Here is a 25,576-nt window from a genome sequence, read left to right as displayed (position 1 = left end):
CTGGGGTATGAAGAGAGGAGAGATTAGCAAATCTCCCTAATCTCCTGACTGATGCCAAGGTGTGAACCTGTTTATGAGTACAGACTACCTCAGTATGCAGTCTGAGGGTTAGTTTCTGGAGGTGTATTAGTGATGATAACTGCTGATAAGAAATGAGTGATAGCTGCAGTAATGTGTAGGTGACATCATTGAAGTTTTTAATGGAGGTGAAAAAATATTTTAGTGAAGCACAAATGTGAAAAAGTTAGATTTGAAAAGCAGAACAAAATTATACATGGTTTTGCAATTCTTGTTGCTATTTGTAGTGTTTTATTGAAGGAATATAAAGATATGAAGCTTATAGATGAGGACCACCCATGAAAATTGTTGGTATGCTTGTCTTCCACAGTCTTTTCTCCTCACTTTAGCTGGAGCAAAAATCATGGTATCTGTGGGTGTTGTCACAGGTGTCTGTGCTGATCCTTGGAAGCATAACACTTCTGCCATAGGTAATTCTTTTGAGTAGAGATCTAGCCTTAATGCTATATATAATTACCCTCCCCTGGGCATCTAAAATGCAGCTTTGATTTAAAACCTAACATTGCAGCTGGCTGAAAGTTTTAAGAGCAGACTGTCTAAAGGATCTGGTGTAAATTACTGTGCTGGTGAAATTAAATTTTTCAGTGTTTCTGCTTATAGTCAGAAATTTTCAGAAGTAAAACCAGTCATCATCTTACAAAAGAGGCATATTCCTTGGTCACATCTCTGTGTATACATATTACTGACCAAATTAAGCATTTTTCATTGGGTGGTTTTGGTGTGGGTTTTTTTGTTTGGTTGGTTTTGTGTGGTTTTGTTTTGTTGTTGTTGGGTTTTTATGTCTGTAAAACAAGTAGCAGGATTTCAGTCTCCTCTTTGGCATCAGCAGTACCCATTCTTCTCTGTGCCTTTCCTTTCTGTTCAATCTCTTCTTACATCTTCACTGAAGAAATTGTCAGTTTCCAAACTACTGGAATGTTTCAGAGTTTTTATTTAATCTGATTTAGTGTCCTTGGGACCAGTGGCTTTAGGGTCAGTGGTGACAGAAGAGTCAACATGTCCTTGAGTGTTCCTGAAAGTGAAAGTAAGGATCCTGTTTTCTAAAATACTTGCAGAATATGATTCTTTCCTGCTTAACTTCTGGTGATACAGAATACAATAGAAGAAGGGTTTGGTTGTAAAAATCACAATTTGAGTAGCTGTAACTGAGTCTTCTCATAGCATATTTTTGTGGGCAAATAGTAGATATTTATTTGCTTATTTGCAGGTACATGCTGGGCCTGTCAGCTGTTCCAGCAGTTATACAGTTTCTTGGATTCCTGTTTCTTCCTGAAAGTCCCCGCTGGCTCATTCAGAAAGGCCAGACTCAGAGAGCACGGAGAATTCTGTCTCAAATGCGTGGCAACCAGGCAATCGATGAGGAGTATGACAGTATCAAAAACAACATTGAAGAAGAAGAAAAAGAAGTTGGAGCAGGTATGTTGAATGCTTGTTGACCTCTCTGCCTATCAGTGAAGAGATAAAAGTTGGCAGAAATGTTGTAGTCTGTGGGAACCGAGTGTTTCCTTTTTGTTGTCTGTTTTGCTATCTGAAATACCTTATGTACTGGTAGTTAAAAAAATTAACATGTTTCTGTGATCCCACAGTTTTAAATTAGGTTTTGACTTCTTATGTGAGGAAAAAGTAAAGTGGTGTAGGATTATAGGTTTATAACACCTATGTTTATGTGAGATACGTGCTCAAAAAAGTTACTCAGTTTAAGAATGCACATCTTGAAGAGTGGAAATAAAATAAATTTTGGATTCTTTTATCAGTGGACAAGGCCAAACAGCCACTAGGAAGCTCAGAAAGAAGGTATTTTACATGCCTGAATTATCTAGAGGCCCTGTTCTGGCTGACTATATTCTAGACAAGCAGCCTCTGGAAACATTTACAAAACTTAGCATTTAATATAGAGATTTGTTCTCAGTAAAGGCAGCTTCTGAAAGTAGTTTTGGTCTGCCCCCAAGAGAATAAGGCATCTAAATAAAATATTTTTTTACTCTTTTGTATCCTTATGCCATAATTGCTCAAAACTTTATGTATGTACTTATGTTTGTACTTTCAAAGGAAGATTACCATTCCATTGACTTTCTGTCCACTACGTATTTTTCCTTTGCTTTGTGCTGAAAGTGTTAAAATGGGAATCTGAGGCTCTTAAGTAAAGCTCATCTTAATTCTTGCTTCTTTAAACATCGATAGGAAAATACTGTAACTTCTTAGAGCTAATGTAAAAAAAAAAAAAAAAAGAGCGAGTTATTTAGTTTTTTTACGTCTGTGTGAATTGAGATTCAACACCTTATAATACGTAACCTCATTGCCTCATTGAGTTTGGCTTTGAGCCTTAAAATAAATAAATAAAGCTGGGAAAAGTTATTTGCCACATACTCGAAAAGGCATTTTCAGGATATTCTTTGCTGGTGTGAAGCAGGGCTGGAATTTTTTTCTCCTGTTTTGTTGAGGCTTTGGATACTTCTTTCCTGTTCTTCAGTGTGGGGGAATGAAGTTTGTTGAAGCTGATTTGATAAAAATCTGAAGTGCTATTTGTTCAACAGCTGGAGTTTAAGAGTCCTGTGCTGAGGTTCTTGACCCTAATTAGGAATTGGGCTCTTTGATTCTGTGGAATACCTGGTATTAAAGTTTTTATGCTTTGTAGAAATAAAAGAAGCAGGTGTTTGATCCAGTCCCTTATTTTTAGTCACTGGGCTATAAGGTAGGACCCTGTTTCTGACTCTAATTCTTTCCCCATGCTGCTGTTTCACTATTTGTATGTAAACTCAATGCAGTGTTGTAGGACTGCCAGGACTAACTCCAGCTCATTTGTTGAATCAGTCCTCTCTATGTTTGTAATGTGGACTGGTACACTAATTATGAGGTTGTTAGCTTTCTGGGATGTGTTTATCTCCTGATCCCACCCCCTCCTGAATAATTTATTGTGTTCCTGGGGTTTAGTTAAATCAAGCACATTCTTACAGAGAATCAGTGTTTTCTTCTCAGGTCATCTACAGCTTCAGAGTTGTCAACAAAGGGCATTAAAAATCAACATAGTTAAAAGTATATACTGTTGTACTTGTTGTAAATGCTTAGGAAGTAGGCATTAGATAGTTACAGTAACTCTTGGTTTTGATTATAACTCGATAATAATTGAGATTCATCCCATTTAACCCAAAGACTTTATTGTAAAAAGGTATGTTGTGTGTCAGCATCAAGACAGACATTACTTTTGTTACCTTTCTGTGACTTACTCTACAAGTATTATTAAATTGTAATTACTTTAATTTATTGAAGATTTGTCTGGATCCTTAATATTGAATTTGGCATACGTAGTGCAGGAGCAACTTACTATTAATTATTTCATTGCCAGGTGTTCCAAATATTGACTATCCAAGTCAGTGCTTCTGCAAAAACTTCTTGTTTCATTTTGCTACATGGATTTTTTTTCTTTGTTTGATATATTCCCATAGTACTTCTTTAATTAATTTATCCTATTTGTGGCAGGCAATGTTTTAAAACGAGTGATTGTAATAATTCCTATCAGACACTGTGGACATCATTCCAGTTTTACAAAAAGTTGTAACGACCCTAATCTGAGGGGGTGTGTGTGTGGCATTCAGGGAAGGTTAACTTCATAGATTGAAAACCATTCAGCTTTCTTTTCTTGAAAAAGAACAGATGTTCTGTTTCATTAATTGATACAAGAGCATCTTTGCTAGTTTCGTAGGGCATAATTTTCTACATGAAAAAAACCGTGTGTTTGACTCCTTCTCTGCAAGAGAGTAAGAGAATGTGACTGTAACATATTCTCCAGTCCCACACTAAAAGCTGTGATGACTTTTGTAACTGTTTCATCAACTATTCTTGTCACAGAAATAGTGAATTACGGGGGAACTTTATCTGTGTTTTTTAAGCCACTTTCTTAAAGATTTGTAATGTCTGTCATAAAACCAGAGAAGTTCATTGCTTTTCCCACATGGTCATCAAGCAGCTTCTGTCTTGAAAAAAATAAAAATGCCTTCAGCAACAAACTTTCATTTCAGAAGTCTTTTGTACCCATATGTGATGGATACCTAAGAAGTGAATGATTCACTTATCTTTATCCTTTCCAATGCATTCAGCCAAATCACTGCTGCTGACACTGCTTAGCATGCTTATATTATAGCATTTTCAGATTGGTATCAGGAAAAGGATCTATTTGTTGATACTATCCCCATTACTGGGGAAAAAATGGCATTTTTTTCTGGAAGTCATGCCAGAATATTGCTTTTGCATGTTCTGTTCTGTACGTCCAGCGTGACTTGGTGTTGTAACCTTGCATTTTGAGAAGGGAAGGGCAGGGCATTCATTCTGCAGTAATATTACAACAGAAGTCCAGCTAATCATAATCTTTTAACATCATCCCTATCTCAGATGATGGGGCTCTAGTGCAAAAGAGAGCTGTTGGTAGGAAAATCAAGGATAGAAGGGTCTCCTAGAGAGAAGGGAGCTCCCCAAGCACTGTGTAAGCAGTAGTTTATAGGCACAAAGCGGCATTCCCCTTCAAATATTCTGTGGATCCTGGAGATTCCCCAGTGCTGGACTCAGGCTCTGAAGCCTTAGAGAAGTGAAAAGGGGAGAGAATGGTCAGAAGGGGTTTGCAGCTGAGGGAAGCATTAAAGACGTTGCTAGGTGAGACTTCTGGAGTGACTCTTCTTAACAAAACATGTCTGACTCGTACTGCTGCTGAATGGTGGGTTTTAGTGCAGTCAAGGCAGAGGTTTTACACTGCATGTTAGTTAAGCTGGGTTTTAGTACAGTTAAAGACAGGTTCTACACTACACATTAATTAAAAACGGGCAATAAAATCTCAGCAATGCAGGCAGGCACTGACACAGCACCTTAACAGGCAGCAGGTATAGATGAAGTAATTTGAGCACCTAAGCAAATTAGGGGGTGGGATTTGTAATGCTAATTGTAGAGCAAGCACTTTGGAGTTAATTTAACAGTGACGGTTTTGTGTATAATAACTAAGCTATCTAGCCCACCTTTTGCAGAAGTCATACAGTCTGCCAGCGCAGTGGTCGTTTCAGACTGGAAGGAAATAATTTGTTGCCTCCAGTGAGACATTTTAAATAGATCATTAACTTCCTATATGCTTGACAACACTCCAGTGTTCAAAACAAATCACAGGAGAGTATCAGTTTGTACTGTCTTTTTGCCTGAAAGCATCTGCGAACTGCGTGGGTTTTCCTCACACCCCTCCAGTAACAGTACTGAGCTGTGATGTGCCAGGATGTGTGTGGTGTTCCACATGAAAGCAGTAGTGACGAGTGCAGTACTAACTTAACATCTTGACGAAATGAACATCATTTGCATTAAGACTAGACATTTATTTTTGTGCAGATGAAGGATGCGTAACCATGGATCATAATTGCACTAGGAGAGCTGTGTAATCTCCCAACCCTATTTATTTCTCTAACGTGTGAATTAGGGTTGAGACTCTTGACCTTACCTGCTATGCCTGTGAACTTTTACATTTTATTATCTGTTTTTATGCATGTACGTGTGCCAACTTCTGTTCATGAAGATGTCTTTTTTGCACGTTGTGTTTAGTAATTCTGGCCATGTAAAACTGTTGAGGCTCAGTGGTGCATGGAACCATGCTGCTGCTGGGAAACTCAGTGAGTGATTTAGAAAATTGATTATTACACTGCTATATTGTTTAACATACCATTCCATGCCTGTACCAGAATGTTACGCAATACGTTGGTTCTAGATCAGACATTTTCTTGTGTTTCCATTATTTTTAATATATTTTGTAATATTTTTTTTTGTGAGACCAAGAAAAATGTGGTGATGCCACTCTTTCTCTCCTGTAGGCTTGACTCACATATTTGTTGAATTTCCTATTGGATCAGTGAATTAGTCTCCTTTCTTAGGTTTTGTATTACCCTGTTGGAGATGTATCTTGAATGATATAAAGGTAAAATCACCTCGTTACCATTAGGTTTCAGCACACAACTTTACCCTGTTAACTGTCGGTTAAAATAGGATATTATCAGGCAGGACATCTGGACCCTCAGTCCTTCCTGGTTCCAGTATATTTCCATTTCTTGCACCTTCTCTACTTAAATATATTTATCTTGTTAGTCTTCCTGGCTGTGCCTTTGCCTGGAACCATCTGATATGCATCTTTCCAGGGAGAGACCAGAAACTTGCAGTGTTTTCATTCTTGATCATAATTCTCCCCTTACTTCTGGGAGTCCTTTATATCCTACGACATGCTGGATGTTGGAAAAGGTACTAAAATGATTATCATTATTAGACATGAGCTGGAATCTTATTTAATGAAACTTGGCAATACTGTGATGCACTGTTATGACTGCACAGAAAACTGTGAATAATTCCACTTCCAGGCACTGAAATCCTTATTTGAAGCAAATTCCTCTCTTATCATATCCAAGTGGCTGTTGTTACTTATAACTGTGAAATTAGATGGAAGTATTTGGAGGAAAAGGAAGGAAAGGAGTTGGGCTAAGGATTCATTGAAGAAAACCTCAAATCCAATATGTCTGGTAGTCGCGTCAGCCTGAAATTCTGGCTTGTGGCAATACCAAATGCAAGGGTCAGTTCCAAGTGGACTTTGGCTTTGAATCTTGTTGGAAGCATGGTCAGTGCAAGAGGTACATGAAAGAAATGTCTTCATTTAATTCTTGTGTTTCAGCTATTTGATGTGTAGAATTTTTTCTTTGTTCCCATAAGAACAAAAATTCTTCATGTGTATTGGAATTTGTTTTGAGTTGAACCCGTAAAAAAGCACTCCTCTGGATAATTAAAAATTCATGCAATGCGGGCAAATGAAACATGGAGACATTTCATCTTGAAAAAGTATGCTTACTCAATTCAGTGTACGATCAGATAACAAGAAAAAGCCTTCTAAAAACTTGGCAAGGAATACTGAAAATATGAATTACTGTATTAAACAATTGATAAAGAGAGATAAGATTTTTTTGGTTCTTTTATCTTTAAAGTATTTTCGAAGGCTCACTTATTCTTGCAAATATGACATTTGAGAAATATGGAGTATAAAGAACAATAATTTTCTTCCTTGTGTAGAAATATGACTGCTGTATTTTAAAAATAGTAGTTTGTTTCTGTTATCTTAGAGCTCTGCTTACACCTTCAGTTCACATGCCTAACTGTGAGTTTGGGAGTGTCTGTATACTTCAGGAATCCTGGTGTTAGTGTGTTTACCTGGCAGGGCTTTTTGAGTCAGCCTTGCTTCAGTGGCTTCTGACCAAACCCAGTCCCTTAATATCTCACCTTAGTTTTCAATGTGCTGAAATACATTGATAATTTATCTGGAAATAGCGATTAATTGCCTGTCTGAAGATCAGATTTTTAGGGGTTGACTGCTTCAGATGTATGTCTTGGAATAAACTCTTTCTTGCCTGATGTCCATGTCATAAAGGAAAAAGCAGAAAGCTAAAATGTAAACGTAAGTGAAGGGAAGCACTGCAAGGCAGGAGGTCTTGATCTCGTTTTGTTTCTTTACCTCACTTCAGATTCACTATAAAGCTTCTGGAAGTCAAATTAGCTTTCTATTGACAGCATTCTTAGCTTTGTAGTTCACAGTTTCTGAAGCCTACAGAAAATTCAAGCTACAAGTCTGAAAAATGAAAGAAAATTTTAAAGATGTCATGTCTTATCAGTTAAAAAATAAATTTGGGTGTAAAAATTTTATTTTAAGCCAAGTAACATTATTCACAGATTGAAACTGAATTTGCAAATGTTGAGGTACTATTAACTGCTGCTCTTAAGCTGAGGTGGCTTGTGGGAATACACGTCTGGAAACAGTATTGGATTCCACTCCAGTACTGGTGCATCACTGAACATTGAGCTGCTCCCTGTGCTTTCCTTAGGAGCAGGTGTCTGTTCTGTGAAAACACGTGCCTCAGAGTGGAAAAAAAACATTGGAAGAATAAGGCTAGGGATTGACATTCTTTCATGAGACAGTGTGGTTCTTCTAAATCTAAAACTGACCAAAGGAGAGGCCGTGAATAAGGATAGTGTGCTTTGTTTTGGTCTTGTATAGGGGAATAAGGATTTATATCTCGTGGTGAGATTTTAAGAAAGGTGGACTAAAGATTCCTGGCAGAAGCCAACTTGAAAGACTTGAGAAGAGTCATTGTCAAAAATAAGGGAAAATGGATGTGCATAACAGGAGTAATACTAAAGGAGTGAAGCAGACAGAACAGACTAGAAATCGGAGAAAGGGGCGGGGCGGGGGGGGGAAGGCAACCTGAAGGAGGTGGTTTTTGCATTGCTGGGAGGCAAACCTCTGCTGAACAGTAATGAAACTGGTTCTTCACTCAGTACAGAATTGATGAGCGAGAAAGTGAGTGGTGGGAGACACCTGTGCATACCACAGAGTTTGTTACACTAGCCTGAGGAAGTGAGGAGGGCCTGAGAGAGAGAAGCCTGCATTGGTGAAAGGCAGTTGTAGGATTTTAATGTTGGGATAGAAATGAAAGGGACAGTACACCTGCTTAAAGGAAAGCTACAGCATTGGGCTGGTGGCTTGAGGCAGGTGGCAGCAGGCCAGCCTTGCCCGCGGTGGCAGTGTGATAACTGCTTCCCAAGGGCAGCACCAGGGCTTGTTGCTGCTGTCCTGCTGGCCGGGCTCCTGCCTCTTCAGTCTGCATCGACAAAGCAAGACTGTGGAGCCAGGGTGCTGGAGAGTGGGTTTGGTTTGGAGTGGGCTGCCTGGAGTGTGGTCAGCCCCGTTGTGTTACAAATGGGAAGTGTAATTTTGAATATCTTGCGTGCTTTTGTGTGAGAAATGGGCCCATGCTGCCTTCACTGCAGAATTTGTTCTTTGGGCCTGTGTTTTTTTTCTGAAACAGTTACAGTTCATGTCCTTGTTTCTCATCTGAAATTACAGATATTTTACTTTTTTTTTAATGTGTATTGTTTTTAAGAAATAATAAAGTTATGGTGCCTCTGGAGCTGCTAATGGTATTTGAGAGCTCAGTTAATTAGAAAAGTAAATAAAAAATAAAAAGAAAAAAAGTCCTGGTTCTTTGTCATTTCCCTGCTGGATCCAGCATCTGCACTGAATACACAATTCTAAACTTGAACTGCCTGTTTACATGCAGCAGGGATTCAGACAAAATACACAGTGTTGCGTGGAAATGTTAATGGGCATAGGGGGAAAACTTTTTTTAGATTGCTGAGGAGTAATTGTAACACTTCACTAAGCTTAGTAATATGATTCATTATTTAGCTCTTAAAGCAGGTTCTTTGGCAAAAGTTGGAGATAATATTTTGGTTTCTTTCCTCTGTGACCTTGTGAAGATGAGTAGTAACTCTAACATGAATTTAAGGTTTATAATAACAATATTTATATGTAAATGCCACAGACAAGTAGCTGAGAAAACTATGTTTTCATCTCATTTTAGCCTTTTTTAGCAGAATCACTGAAAAGGAAAGGTTTGGTGGGGTTTTTTGGTAGTGTTTTGGGTTGTTGTTTTTCTGGGGTTTTTTTGTTTGTTTTTTTTGTATTTGTTTTGTTGTTTTTTTTTTTAATTTAGTATTGTTTTGCAGTGTTGTAAGAACCACATCAGAGCAGAACTGACTCTGTTCCTCTCCTACCTTCTCTGGGACACCCATCAGGTGTTAATGATTCCTCAACAGTAGTAGTTTTTCTTTGATTCTGTGGTCAGGTAAATCCAGTGTTTATATAGTATGTTTACATTAAAGTACTTTGTGAATAGGAAGAAACCATTAGGGAGGAAAAAGGGTTTTAAACACTTCTTTTATACGAGGCCGTATTCTGCTCCTCCAATCTACTCAGGTTTTATTTTTTCTGGAGACCTTCACCAAGGTATTGTTTGCCTGATTTTTGTCCAAAGCTCATCTGGTTCTCTTGCCTTGTAAAATAACACCGCTGGGTTTTTTTGATCTCCTCTGTTTTCAAGACACTTTATTCTCCTGGTGTACCTGAAAGAATTGGATCAGAATAAAGCAGCTCTCCTTGCCTGCTTTACGGCAGTTAATCCAAAGTATTCATGCACTGTGCATTTCTATAAACCTTGCCAACCAGTGTGAGAGTCTATCAAAGCTGGCGTGTTGCCATGTGTGGATTGTGTTTGGTTTGACTGAAGATGTATTTGGAAAAAAAAAACCAAAACTTCAATGCAGATTGCTGCTAAGCATGTTGCTGCAGTGACTCCCGCACTATCCATTTTGAATGCCCCCTTATACAAATATTCTTGAGCTTTCATTATGCTCTGAAAGCTAGTTGTTGTGATTTTTCCCTTTTGAAAAGAAATAAAAATGAGTGTAGTACTTCCAAGATTACTATTTGACTAGAATATGTATTTTGGTCTAGTGCTTTTAACTGGGAGATGAGAAGCAATTTCTTTCTTTATGTTAATTCTGTTTGACTGTAATTTTTACAATTGGTGAACCGGTCCAGAACTGTGTTTCACTGTAATTTTTTGGCCAGCAAAATGTTAGAACGATGCTTTCCTTTTCGGTAGGTTGTTTTAATAGTATCTCCTAACCCGTAGTGATGATACAACTGGGTAGTAGTGTGTCAGTCTTGCTGTAGAGCCAAATCCCTATAAAAGAATTTCCTCCTCGTGTTATTTCACTCCAGAATAGGAAAGGTGAGCACCACCTTGTCCTTATATCATCTGAATGAATATGTTAGTGGGCTTACACTTTTCTGTAAGTGAAGCACTTTCTAGGAAGTTTATTATACTGTTTTGTATTCTGAAATATTACTGGTCTCCTGGAAAATGGCCATGCAGATTAGAGGTTGAAGCGTGTGTGTGTGCACAAGATAACTAATGCTGCATGAATAATTCACAATGAATAATTTATCTAATTAATTTAGACTTTCTTTCTGCTTGTCAGTTGTCTGTGGGGAAACTGTAGTTTCCTTAGACATATTTGTTTTGGTAGTGTTAAAGAGCTTTGGAATTTTTTTATGTGAAGCTGTAGCAAATGCATCGCAAACTTGAAATTTTTAGTAGAAACTCTTTGGAGATTGTGGTTTGCACAAATAATAAACAGTATTTAAATCATGTTCTACAAATCCCTGAACAAATAAAGTTCTGAATAGCTCAATTAACAAAATAAGAAAATTTTAAAGGCTGGTCCCTCTACACCCCTCTTTTTGGGTTACCCTTTTATTAAAAAACTATTAAACCAACTACCCCCACCAAAAAGCAAGAAAAAAACCCCACCACCAGTTCCTTCATGAAAAGCCATTTGCTGGTTTTTGCACTCCCCCCCCCCCCCTCCCCACATTCCCCTCCCCTGGAAACCACTATTCTGTTAAATGTCTTTTTCCTCTGAGGACAGGATCACTCCCCTGTTCTAGTAGTGGTCAATTAGTGTATGGGGTTTTTTTCTGTGAACATTCAGAAGTACTGCATTTATAGATAATGATGGTTTTGAACTTTTTTTTTTTCTGATTCTGCACATTCTCGAATATTTCTCTCGAATAAGAAATGTTTTCAAAGCCAGTGTAGTTCAGTATCTACAGATACTCAAAGACTTACCCAAATTCCTATAGAAAATGTTATCTAGTCAAAGTAAATTATCTCACAATGTGGTTATTTACGAATGAAGAAATAATTTTTTCTGCGATATTGTGAGTTACATTTAGAATTACTCTGTAACTAAAGGTTGTGAGGCCTTGAGATGTTTCTCCTTTTCCCTGCCGTACTTAATGAGCATCCAATTCTCCCCTTGCAGAGCTGACTACAGGCCAATATTTAGTGTTGGCAAACCTCGCATGTTAGTATTTTTCCCATCTTCCTTTGCAAGGAGCTTGTACAATTGCTAAGAAACTGCCAAGAGTTCAAGTTGCTATATTGCTGGTAGCTGCTTAAATACAGTTAATTAAGCATGCTGCATATTTATTTTGTACTTTCATCGTGAAAGGGCAGTTTTAGTCATAGGTTATGGAACAAGCATCTTTGCTGTAGCACACGATAGCCTTGCACTGCTCACCAGTCTGTAGTGATGGGCCGGGGCTGGTGGAAGCCCACTGGCATTTGTGGGGTGTCTGTGTGCCCAGACCCGTGCCAACTGGGGCTGTAGGGACTTTCAGGCATTTCTTTGCCTTGTAGAACAGTACTTTAGGGCAGCCAGAGTCTAGACCTTTTTTTTGGTACTAAAACTGCATTAATATATTTGTTTTTTTATCAGCACTGAACATTTTTAATTTTTGTGTGCATTCTCCTTGGTGTCAATGGCTATAAAGAGAACAAGAATACCATTTTCTTTAGTGTGTTTTGACTTGTTTGCCTTCACTTATTAAACATGGAAAGGTTTAATTACAAATATTCAATAAAATGGTGCATAACTGCTCTTAATAAATTACTATTGAAGCAAAAATCAAGTAAACTATTCTTGAAAGTGGACCAGTTTAAGACCATAAGTACTTTAAAAGTAATTCTATCCTTTTGTGATTATATAGATTGCACTAGTTTCTTGTCATTTACATATAAATGTTGTATAAATATCTTACATAACATTAGATGCATGTGATTTTCATTGTAGCTGAGGTGGATGTAGCTCATTTAAGAGAGTGCAAGTATGGATACATAAATGAATACGTTATATCTTCTGTAGTGTATGGTATAGAAAGTAGACGATTGGTCATGAGCCAGGAGACTTCCTTTTTAGTTAAAGCAAATATAGGTTTCTATGGCAATAAACGCAAATTTAAAATGTGGGTGGTTCTGGCTGTTGCTAAAGGTGGCAGTTATAGAATAGTTCACTTCATAGCCAAAGGAAAACAGGATATTTATTATTGAAAAATGCATCTATATTGCCCTCTACATAATTTTAATTTTTTTTTTATTTGTAAGCTCTTTCTGGTACTTATTTTTCCTCTTCTTTTAATTTCTCCTTCTTGCTTTTTTCACCATGTGTAGCAAGAATCGGAGCCTGCATATCATTTTTTTTGTTGCTACCGAGTAGATTTAAACTTTAAAATTGATGCTATTTAACATCTTTGTCAGCAACACGGGTGGTGGCATTGAGTGCACACTCAGCAAGTTTGCTGATTACACAAAGCTTTGTGATGAGGTCAACACTCTGGAGGGAAGGGATGCCATCCAGAGGGACCTTGATAGGCTTGAGAAGTGAGCTCGTGCAAACTGCATGAAGTTCAACAAGGCTAAGTGCAAGATTCTGCACCTGGGTCGGGGCAATCCCAAGCACAAATACAGGTTGGGTGGAGAATGGATCAAAAATAGTCGGGAGGAGAAGGACGTAGGGGTGATGGTGCACAAGAAGCTCAACATGAGCCAGTAGTGTGTGCTTGCAGGTCAGAAAGCCAGCTGTGTCCTGGGCTGCATCAAAAGAAGTGTGGCCAGCAGATTGAGACAGGCAGTTATCCCTCCCTCTGCTCTGCTCTGCTCTCATGAGACCCCATCTGGAGTACTGTGTCCAGTTCTGGAGTCAACGAGAAGAAGATGGACCTGTTGGAGTGAATCCAGAGGAGGGCCATTAAGATGATCAGAGGGCTGGAGCACCTCTCCTATGAAGACTGGCTGAGGGAGTTGGGGTTGTTCAGCCTGGAGAACAGAAGGCTCTGGGGGAACCTCATGGCAGCCTTCCAGTACCCGAAGGGGCTGCAGGAAAGCTGGGGAGGGACTTTTTACAAGGGCTTGTAGGGAGAGGATAAGAGGTAATGGATCAAAACTGGAAGAGGGGAGCTTTAGATCAGACATTAGGAGGAAATTCTTTGTTGTGAGGGTGGTAAGATGCTGGCACGGATTGCCCGGGGAAGTTGGGGATGTCTCATCCCTGGAAGTGTTCAAGGTCAGGTTGGATGGGACTCTGAGCAACCTGGTCTAGTGGGAGGTGTCCCTGCCCATGCAGGGGGGTTGGAACTAGATTATCTTTAAGGTTCCTTCCAACTCAAGCCATTCTATGATTCTGTGATTTAATGGTGAGTTGTGTTACCTTTGCATCTTTCATATTTGTTGGAACTTTATTTTTTATTGTTTTGTTATGTGATGGTTATTTTTAGTAGCACTCAGAGAAAGAGTCATTAGAGTCTACAATGGAAGATAAATTAAAACCTACTTAGGGCAGGTAGGGGGTAACAGTTTGCAGATAAATAACATTGCATATAGTGATGTGTTTATCCTACTCTAATTATGGTGCAGTATAACAATGGAGGAGGTCTGAGACACCATTTCATCTCTAGATTGGATTGCTTAAAGCTTCACATCCCTTTGAAGCACATTCCCAGGAGAATGATCCATTATAGAATACCCAAATACCACCTATTTATGAGCGAGCAGCCTCAAATTAATCATCCTGCCCCCATCTGTCATACTTGGTATCCTACAAGCTGTTAACTTTTTTTGGTCTCCAGATCTTCAAAAAATCAGTAGGATAGACTGAGGATACATTACTTGTGGACCTTTGCTTTTTTTTAAAGAAGGGAATATGGGCAGCCTATTTTATATGTGAGACGGTGTTTTGCAGGCAAAATGTTGTGTTATTTAAGCATAGTGTGTGCATACATAAAAACCAAATGGTATCTTTTTGGTCACTCATACACTTTGATTTTTTGTGCCATACCCTGACAGAGCCAGAGCTTGACAAGTACCTGAAATGTTTATGTTCATTTGGCAGAGAGGAATCATGTACCAATCCAGGGTTGAAACTGCATCTTTCAGTTGGTCTTAATGTCAGGTTCCATGAAATCTTTTGCGGCAACAGTCAAGATTTTCTTGAAGTTACCACCTGAGAATGTTCAATGTGAAAATAGCAACTGAAATCTGCAGAGATTCTAGTGTTACCTCTGAGATGCACACTCACTTCCCTCATCAAAGCAGGTGCTCCCTTGGTTGTCCTTGGTAGTTCAGATCATGGGTGAAATACCATGAAGAGCCGTAGGGTCTGTGCCTGCTGACTGCTGCTGGTGGTGCTGGATGGTGGGTTTGGGTGCTCCAGTTCCCATCTGACAGACATCTACAGAAAGGGCTTTGGGATTTATTAGGAGAAAACTGCCCAGTTTTATATTATACAAATCTGTGTATAAAGGTGACAAATTATCATTAATAAGTAATGTTGTAAGCATAGAAATAATAGATGTACTCTGGGGCTGCATAATGATAAAGCTTTGATTCTAAATACTTCTTGACATGCTGTATTAGATGAAATAAATAGAAAGACACATTTTAAAATAAATTAAACAGAAAGACATTTTTAAATGTAGCGTAAATTATATTTGTAATTGTAGCATAACCAAGCAGCATTACAGAGAAGATAGAAATTATTATTTTTCTTATTTAGTTATTTTGAGGTAAATTATTTGTATTTTACAAATTTGAGAAGTCATCACTCAGTTTAGCATTCTGTTCTCATCTGAGAAACATTCCCTGCCATCTGCAGCCAGTCATCTGTTGTTCTGTGTGAGCCTTGCTCAAAATACAAAATATCAGCTGGTCTGTGTAGCACTGTCTTTTGACATCCCCCCCAGAATGTGACTGATGGAGGTCAAGATGCTCTCTGTTCAGGTGCAGACAGATCCATTAAAAATGTGAATTCTGGAAAACATCAATGAGTATTTCATGGATGCAGCTGCATTTTGATAGGCTGTGCAATTTATAATGGCTATGTTAGGAGGTACTACATCACAAAAATACTATAAAGTATATGGTTATATATATGGTTTATTTTTTTTTCTTATCAGCTGCAACTGGTTTTCAAAATCAACTGAGAGTTACTTTGAAATGTTGTTTCAATAAGCTTGCACCTTTCTGCTGATAAACTCCTGTTCCTTTCTTCTCTAACTCCAGAGGAGAGAAATTAACCTGCAAAACCTGTTATGTGTTTTCCCACCATGTGTTTTGGAATGTCATGAATCTGAAGAGTTGTCTTTAATTTTAGCTGAGCAGTTTCAAGGCAATTTTCTTTTATCATTACATGGATTATTTCAAACAATCCTTTTTTCCTCTTGTGGTTCTCTTAAATGTATTGTTTGGTGCTAAGATTGCATCTCAAAAATATTAATGTGTTTTCAAATTTGAATATTGTTTTATGCTAATAGTAATATTAGTTCTAATTTTTGCTAACATTTTGTAATAATGTTATTGAGACATTAATGTTATATTTGACAAAATTTGTGAGTTCTAATTGTAAGACAACCATTGAAAACTACTAATCAATTTTGTGTCAATCCTATATGGTATTATACTCAAAAGTGTAGTCTTTTGTTACTATAGTGATAAGCACAGTAGGTATTTTCAGGATTTTTTGCAGCAGTTTGTAATAGTTGAAATGGCTACAAAGAGAAAAATTATCATCTACAGTTTGAGTTCCATTGAAAATATAAGCCTTGAATAACGTATAAACTTTTTACTATATGAATTGCCTTTAAGGCCTGAGTTGTAGTGCTACATTATATCCAAACTTTACCTGTTGAATAAGCTAGGTGTTTACACTTAAATAAGTTGAAGAAGGTTTTAGATGTGCTTGTTTAATGGGAAAACATTTTTGCAAGTGCTTTACTTGGTTTACTTTATATAAAGTGCAAACTCCTATTTGTCTTCAGGGAGAGTCTGTGTTGTTGGATTTGGTTTTATTTTGGGGTTTTTTTGTCGGTTACTCATTTTTCTATGTTGCTAGAGCAGAGGAGCTGGGGTATAGCCTGTAAGGGCTGTATATATTTTTCCTGAGTTTGTGTATTTCTTAGTAAAAACGTGCAAGAGCATCTATTGCTAAAGTAACTGAACCACTCCTGTGGTAATATATCAGCAAACGTGTTGGGTAAAGTAACTTGTAATTGTGGCCTAATGGTGCTCAATAAGAAAAGTTTGCCTTCTTTTTTTTTAAAAAAAAGCATTTCTTGTTGAAAGGTAAAAAATGGCATTGTGTTCATAAACTGCTGGGAAGCACAGTATGGAGCCAAACTTCTTACAAGCAAATCACTTTCTCCTGTTTTCTTCCACTTGAAGTATTTGGACAGGGGTGTGTAAACTCAGCTGGAAATAAAGGCTTGGGGTCTTTTTAGAACTTCTCTGTTACTAAACAGCACCTTCTGAGAGGCAACATAGTTCACACGCTGTATGTGTCACCTATGGAATGTGCATACATTGTTTGCTGTTTAGTTACATGGCGTCTTCTAGTGCTAATAAATCTGATGCTAGATGACTGTTCTTGTCTTATTTACTAAAGATAATGTATGGACTCAAGTGGCTGCAAACAGTCACACAACTTTTTTTTAATTAACAAAATGTATGTGTTGGTAACACCAAAAAAGCATTCAGCAGTTAGAAAGACATACAGAAGCAAAGAGAAGCATTCACACATTTGTAGAAATGAAAGAAATAAATTGCCTGTAATTCTGCTTTTGTGCTTGTTTAGGTAGTCCCATTAGCTCAATCTTGATTCAGCAGTAACCAACAGCAAATGTCTTGGAAAGAGCAGGAGAGCATGAGCATGCATGGTATTTTACCTAGGTACTCTGCCAGTTTCTGATGCTTTTGAATTTGTCATCCATGAAATTGTCTGGTCTCCACATGCACTTTTAATATGGTATGCATACTTAAGCTCCAGCCATAGATTAACTACTGTGTGGAACGTAAGTGATGGTTTTAATTCTGTAACTTCTTTATTTTTCAATCCGAGGGGTTTTTTTTTCATCTTTTCAGCAGATGTTCTTATGCATTTAGATGTGGGTTGTTTTTTTAAGGCAACAACTAAATGTTTCAGACGTTCACAGCAACTAAATCAATTTCTTTTAATGGATTTGATTTTTTTTTTATGACTTGCCTCCTATTAACAAAGTTCTTTAGCCTTTCTCAGGAAAAGTATTTGTTTTGCAACCTGATTAGGAAATGCCTCTATATAAAAAGCATGCACTTCTTGATTTCTGAATAACTGTTTTTTCAAAAGTCCTACTAACCCCACTTCACAGAGAAAGAACAGGCAAGGCCTTTGCACCAAAGGAACTTTTTGAAGGGTTGCGTGAGGCTTATGATGGGATTCAGCTGCCCCAACTTACCTGGCAATACTAGACCATGCTTAAACTGTTATGCTAAAGTACATGAGCATGTGTGTGCACCTTGAGGTGTGAGGAGATGGTGCGTGCCAGCTGTGGGTGGAAGCTCTTCAGAAGCTCCAAGTGTGGATGTTGACAAAGCTGGCTTAGTACTGAGACTGCTGCTAAATGTACTTAAGTGGGTCCTGCTAAACCAAGCAATTGTTCAGGCTGTTGTTCCACGGCTTAAGCACCTTGGTACTTGAATATAGTCCAGCTTGATTCAGTGTGATATTCTCTTCTACATCCTTGTTTGGAGGTTGGTCTGAGTAATTTCTGTGCAGGTAGAACAATCACAAATTATTACTGACTTGTGGTGGGATTCCAGATGCCTGTGCGGAGGATTTCTGTGTGTGGCCTGTAGGTCTCATACAGCATGAAACACTCCAGATAGTGTGGGGCAGGGGATGTCACAGACATACTTCTTAACTGATGTTACTGGTATATTTGAAGCCAGGTGCTTGACTCTGCTCTCTCACAAGCTTAGAGTGCTGTAATGCTTTTCTCAAGTGTTTTAGAAACCCAACACCATCAAAGGAGCCTGTGTCTGCTCCTGTGCTCTCCTATTGTGAGCTGAGCTGCAGCGTACAGACACAGTAAGCATCTTACAGTCTCTTTAAAAATTAATACTAAGCAATGCAAACAAAAAACTTAAGAAACAGTCACCAAGAATTGCATTAGATAGCTAACTAGGTCAATGCTTCCCCACAGACAGGTGCAGACAGACAGTCCACATGCACTATGTCTTGACTGGTCCCAAGGTGAAGCATACCTTGGTATGGAAAGCTTTCTAGTCAAAACAGGAGTCACAAATTAATCGTGATGAGTGTTTCATGTACACTTCTCATGTAACACCCCATGAGCTCTGGGTAAAGCTTGTCCTGTAGCTTTTACTTAATTCGTATTTTCTCCATTTATTTAACCTGTTTTTAATACTTCCTAAGTACTACCATTGTCTTTTGCTTTCTTTAATTCTTGTGATACTTTGTAGGGATGGGTACTTTTTGTTTCTTCCACTGTTTCAATAACAATGACTAATGAATTGTTATCTACAAGGAATGCTTAGGAAAAATTGAACTGAGACTTGCTGCTTGCAACTGTAGGTTTTGCTGTACTTGAGGGAAATCAGAACTTGAAATTTTGCCTATGCTTACTTTTGGCCTGTATCCATGATGTTAGTCTGCCTTAACTGGAATTTCCTTTCTTTTGTAGCTTCTTTACTAAGGATGTCACATCCAGAAGGACACTGTTTTTCTTTCCTGCTGGCAAAGATGATTTATTAATGAATCTTTCTGTTCAAATCTTTTTTGGCTATCCACATCCAGAGCAATTTATTAATTCTGGGGCAAGTGAGACCATCAGAGGCCCTTCCTAGGTGTACCTGGAAGAAATGGCTGAAATGTTAATTCTGAGTGCATGTCTCTATACTTTTGTAGGTTAAATTTACGTCCACTGAATGTAAGAAAAATTATTTAAAATACAGCCTATGGATTTGTTTCCTCTATTTTGTATATAAAACACAAAGCACACTTTAAGGAGCAATTGAATTATTTGAATAGTTCGTTGTGAAAAGTCTTGGCATTGCTCACTTTTTTCTTTCATGACAGACTGCTGGTATCATGGTGGTGCTCTTTGAGAAAGAAAAAGCAAGCAAAAAAAATCCCCAAACAAAACATTTTTTCCTTTTATTAACTGAAAAGCTGTTGTCATGCTGTAATTAATTTTGCTTTTCTCCTCTTTAGCATCTACATGTCTTTAAGACTTGCCTTCCAGCATATACCAGATGTGAAAAGTCAAAAGTCACTGTTTCAGTGACAGATTAATGTGTTTCTTACCTTCTTGAATTTTTCTTTCCATCCTGGTAAAATAAAGGAAGATATTTGAGACCCATATGTTAGAGTTGAATCACAGTGCTTGAGACTGGAGTAGCTTAACTTCTTTTTAGTGTAAAGACTTTTCTTGTTTAAAAGTGACAAGCACATTTGTGGAAAATTTACAGTCAATACGATCCTTCCAGTTGGTCCTTGTGGTTTAATGTCATAGGGAGTTAAAGTCGTTGATGAACTTTGAGATTATAAAGCAAATATCTGGCCTTCAGGAGGAACAAAGTGTAAGTGGAGTGTGGTGGTAGGAAGAGACCTGATTCATGTCATCAAATTGTAAAACAAATGCTGAGTTAGGGGATTGTAGCAGTGCATATTGTTAGAGCTTCATGGGCTGAAGGGTCAGAATGGTTCATTGTCACCTTAGACAGAAGAAAGAGCATGCTGGTGCTCATTTTGTATGCTGGTAGTCTGAAATGGTTATTTAAATGTTGTTGCCTCTTTTCTAGACAGAACTATGTGGTTTTGCTATTGTTATGTCACATCAGCTGCTTTTGAAAGCTTCTCTCTACCCAAGGCCTGGGAAGGAGTGTGTCACGTAGGTGACATTTGTGATCACTGTCTTTGTCCACTAAGAATAGAAAAGCCTCCCATTTAAAATCAATGTCATTGCAATATCTGTCAGATATGAATGGTGAAGGGAAATACTGCTCTTCTCAATCACAGAATTGAGATGCTGTCCTTTACTGAGGAAGGTCACTTGCTTAAAATCTGAATTCCTGTATTGTAGCACAGTGGGATGACATTATTTTTTTCTAGACTTATTTTCACAGGTTAGTTTACAGAGTGAATTATCTGGAAGAACTGATGTAAGAATAATGTCCAGCCTCTCATATGAGTAGCATCATGTGTCACATCTTTGGAGGTTTGTGTTTCCTCCATGAAATCCTTTTTCTTGGTAGCTGTAATGAAATTGGTGGAAGATAGAGCACATATGAGTGAGCCACTTGGCAGGGGATCACTGGGTGTTTTTGCTTGGCTTTACAGCAGCATAGAGAGCACAGGAGAAAGAGCAGTTGCCTGACTCAGCTGCAAAGCTTCTGGGCACCAGAGCCATATCTACCCTCCTGTGTCCTTTTCGAATAAGGGCAGCATGTGCTGATTTTGCTTTGCTGGTATGTGTGTGGGTTCACTCCTCTGCATCTGTTCCTCTCCTACAAGCTGCTGCCTCCACAGCTCCTTTTGTAAAGGCTGTTGTTTTTTTAAAATTTTAGGTGTTTCTTGCTGATAGAAATGTTGCAGGGTCCCACACCTTTGTTGCTTCTCTCATAGTCCATTGTGGGTGGTGAGTATTTCTCAGTATTTCTAATGGGAAATTTGTGTGCTTTCCTTTAATAATATTCAACCACTTCCATTTTCATATAAAACTTTAAAGATACAGCGTGTAGTAGTCTTGCAAAATGCTCTATTCAGTCACCCAGGTTTCACTGTCACCTGAATGACCTTGTCAGGCAGCTGCTGCCCATGATGCACAGAGCAGCCCAAGCAGAAACAGATGCTGCTTGAAAGTTCCCATGTGTGGACTGGAAGTGAAGAGCTAGCATTCCTCTTCTGGGGTTTGCAGTGCCCCTGGAAGTGCCAGCTGTAAATACCCTGATATAGTTGGAGTCAATGTGGGAGAAATCAGTTGTATTTTTGTGGTACAAATAAACATTTTCTCCTAAGCTCTCTTGCCTGGTAGCAACAAATAGTGTCCTTCAAAACTATATCTTTGAGAAGTTTAGGGTTTTTTTGTTTTGCTTTAATTAAATTACAACTAGACTCAAAACCAGAGGTTTCTGCTTTCCTTCATCCTGATTCAGCCTCAGCTCTTGCTCAGCTTCTTTAAATGCATAATGGAGTTTTCTTAATACTGCAAAGGATGGTTTGAAATATGGAAAAACTTACAAGTATGTCATCTTCAGTCAGCTGCTATCAATTGAGCTTGTCATTATCTAAAGCCAACACAAAATCCCCTTTCCTCTGGTGTTTCCAAGCAACCGGCACCGACTAGTGAGGGAAGTGTGAGATGTGCAGGAGCTGAGACCTCCTCAGCTGCTGCAAAGTAGCCACTGGTGTCTGCAGGGTGAGGCTGGGAAGGAGGAGGTGAGCTGGGATGCTGCAGGTGACTGCCAGGATTGGACACCTGCATTGAGACTTAAATGGCCAGAAGGTGTGCATGTTGGTGGAAAGAAAAGCTAGAGTTGTCATTGAACAGCAGAAAGTAAAGTAACATGTACTTGATGTGAAAACTTCTGTCTGAATCTACTAAATTGAAAATGCACTTAAATTGTGGCCTTCCATGAAGTTAGATATATTTGCGGTAACATGCATTAGCAGTAGCATTGCTAAGTTAATGTCTTCGATATTTGGATTGCTGTTGGCTTAGTAACAACATGTACCTAAATTTGTTCCCAATGGACAAGATTTGGTTTTTATTTGAATTGAAAGTGTACTTTTAGTTTCCAACAATTTTCAGTAGCAACATGGTAGACATAAAGCTGATTTTAAAAAGTGAAAGCCAATTTATTCAACCTTTCCGTAGTGTGAGGGTGGTGAGACACTGGCACAGGTTGCCCAGGGAAGTTGTAGAAGCCCCTTCCCTGTAAGTGTTTAAGGCCAGGTTGAATGGGGCTCTGAGCAACCTGATCTTGTGGCAGGTGTCCCTGCCCATGCAGTGGGGTTGGAACTAGATGATCTTTATGGTCCCTTCCAGCTCAAACTATTCTGTGATTCTATGATCTATTCTAATACTATACATTATTTTTCCGTTTTTGTATTTCTGTTGTCCCTGAAGATCCAGGGTGCAAGAAGAGAGCTGTGATGGGTTGACCCTGACTGGATGCCAGATGCCCACCAAAGCTGCTCTGTCACTCCCCTCCTCAGCTGAACAGGGGAGAGAAAATAAAATGAATGGCTGGTGAGTCAAGATAAGGACAGGGACATAACTCACCAGTGGCCATCATGGACAAAACAGACTTGACTTGTGGAAAGGGTGACAGCCTGCCTCACAATGGTCTTCACCATGGGCAGCAGGAGAATCTCTGCTCCAGAGCCTGAAGCACCTCCTCCTCCTCCTTCTTCACTGACTTTGCTGTCTCCAGAGTTGTTTCTGATGGGCTTGACCTTGGCCAGTGGCAACTCCATCTTGGAGCCTTCTGGCATTGGCTCTGTCAGACATGGGGGAGCTTCTAGCAGCTTCTCTGGAAAGCCAGCATTGTAGACCCCCTGCTACCAAAACCTTGCTATGCAAACTCAGAACAAGGGCAGAGAACATAACTAGCATTCAGAATTTGCATTTTTTCCTTCAATGCTCCCCACCTAATGCCCATGTTTTTAAGTTTACCGGTTTGTCTAGTAAATAGATGTACAGTCCTCCTGGAAGGAATAGAACCTTACCATTCTGTCGAGAAAAAAAATGATTCTACAGAAAAAATAAATCTTCTTTTTAATGTCAGGAGCTGTCAACAATAATGGTAAAGGACCTGAGGTGACTCAGGTTTTAGGCTGAACTTGTGGAGCTAGTCATAAGAGGAAAAAGGCAGGAAAAGGAAGAGAAAAAAAAAAGGCAGGAAAAAGAAGAAAAAAACCCATAGGGAGCTGCTACATAATTTAATATATTGTGCTAGAATTACAAATCACTGAATTAATTTAATCCTATATTTTGTCTAAATTAATTTTAAATAAAACCTAGTAGTTCATAGAAGCAGCTCATAATGCTTTTTTCCAGGTATGATTTTATGCAGAACCATTCCAGTTGCTGTCAGCTACAAAAAGACGCCCTGACTGCATCTGCATCAGCATTTTGGTTCCAAACAGCAGTGTAGCTCTGCAGTGAGTCTCTTGTCACCTCCTGTCATCACCCCCACGTACTGTTTGTTTAGATCACAAAACAGTGTTAATGCCCACGGAGTAACTTCCTGCAGGGGAAATTAAACCAGGGATCTGCTCCAGGGATGCGTTCAATGTGCTTGGACTCCTGAGATGTGAAGTTTCAAATCAGCAATAGAGTCTCAGGGCAGCTTTTAACAGCCCGTGCATGGCAGAATTCTGCCTAGGGGACTGGCTAGATCTGGTCTGACACAGAACGTACAAATAGCATGTCATGTACACCTGGGGACCTCGGCACCAAACGACTTCGGCTTGATGATCTCTGCCTGCTGCACTGCACTACTTGCCGAGATGCACATGGTCAGGCTGCTTCCTAAACTGCATCTTGCCCAGAGTTAACTGACTTTATACAGTGAGCTTAGGATATTGTTAAAATTGAGGATAATTGGGTGTGGGGGGTTACATGTATGCTCCCTTTACCCCAATCAAAGTTAGTGCTTCTCCAAAAAAGAAAGGACTTAATAGTATTTTCTCTCCTTAAGGAAACTACTTTTCTTTCTGGTGGAATGTTGCTATGCTATGGCCAAACTTTTAATGTGAAGTCTTGTAGCTTGCGCTTGGTGTGTTACACTAAGTGTGAATTTACAATTGAGTAATTTTTTGTACTGCAAATTATTAATTTGCATTTTATTGTGTTATGTACAGTGATCAAGTCAGATGAGTTTTATGTCTCATTGTTACTCTGCAGGTTTTACTGTATTTGATCTTAAGCATCCACCATTCCTTTCAGATGAATGTTAGATACTTGAATGATGATTCCTTTGTCCATTCATAATCTGGTACTTATCTTGGCAAAGCACTTGCAGAAATCAGTTTATGCCTGCAGAGATATTTCACATTTTCCTTATCTATCAGTGTTTCTATGAAAAATTATCATTGTTTAGCATATGTTACCCTAGTGCTTTCCAATATGGAAAACTTCCTCGGTTTGTCTGGTTGCCAAAGTCAGCCTGAGAGTGTGAACTTGTTAAAGGTGGTGTCATTTCTGTGTTGTAAACACAGAATGATTTTCCATTTTATTTAGTACTTAACTACTTTTTTATCTGTCTTTTCTTCTCATGAGCAGGCAAGTCATTCTTACCTTCATGTGCTGCCTTCTTCCATGCTTGTCTGCTGGCATCTTCATCCTAGCTGTGTAGGTGCAGAATCCTTTAGGTGCATATAGGTGGAGAACATACATAAATGTGCATAGGTGGACAATGGAACTGAATTAGCTTCTCAGATTAAAATCACATCCTGCATGATCAAAAGCAGTGATTTCTCTCCCCAAGTGGCAGCTCAGAGAAAGTCGGCAAAACGAGCTCAGTGAATGGAGATCCTTGGAAATCCACCTTGAAACGTAGATGGCCCAAACCCTGCAGCTTTCTTCCGACTTTGCCTCTGTTTTGTTTATGAGTTTTCCCCAGACTTCCTGCCTAAGAATTGTTCCTTTCAGCCTGCTTAATAGGTTGGTGACAGCTGGCGGAAGGCACAGTTGGGCAATGATGCTATTACTGAGAAATATGAAAATATTTTGCTGGTATCCATATAAAGACATTTCTTCTATCTGACACTGAAAATTAACTTTCATTGTTTCCTGACCCAATCCAGTGCCAACCAGGCTGTTGTAACTTGTGGTATGAAGCAGTTTTGCTGATGCCTTCAGGTTCATCAGCCTCTAAATGGAGCAATTGCCCCCTCCCTTGTTTTGTTTGGTGTTTTTTGT

At 38.8% G+C, this 25,576-nt stretch overlaps 1 protein-coding gene across 1 annotated transcript in view; it reads left to right on the top strand.

The window, feature by feature from the left end:
* Window positions 1-25,576, top strand: part of SLC2A13 (solute carrier family 2 member 13) — a 148,962-nt gene that overhangs the window by 30,072 nt on the left and 93,314 nt on the right. The window contains exon 3 of the mRNA XM_051639928.1: window positions 1,286-1,494. Coding sequence (XP_051495888.1) covers window positions 1,286-1,494 — 209 coding nt within the window. The remainder of the gene's footprint in view (window positions 1-1,285; window positions 1,495-25,576) is intronic.

The sequence above is a fragment of the Apus apus genome, chromosome 1 (genome assembly GCF_020740795.1).
Source record: "Apus apus isolate bApuApu2 chromosome 1, bApuApu2.pri.cur, whole genome shotgun sequence".
Lineage (NCBI taxonomy): Eukaryota > Metazoa > Chordata > Aves > Apodiformes > Apodidae > Apus > Apus apus.
This window is presented reverse-complemented; position numbering and strand designations above follow the sequence as displayed.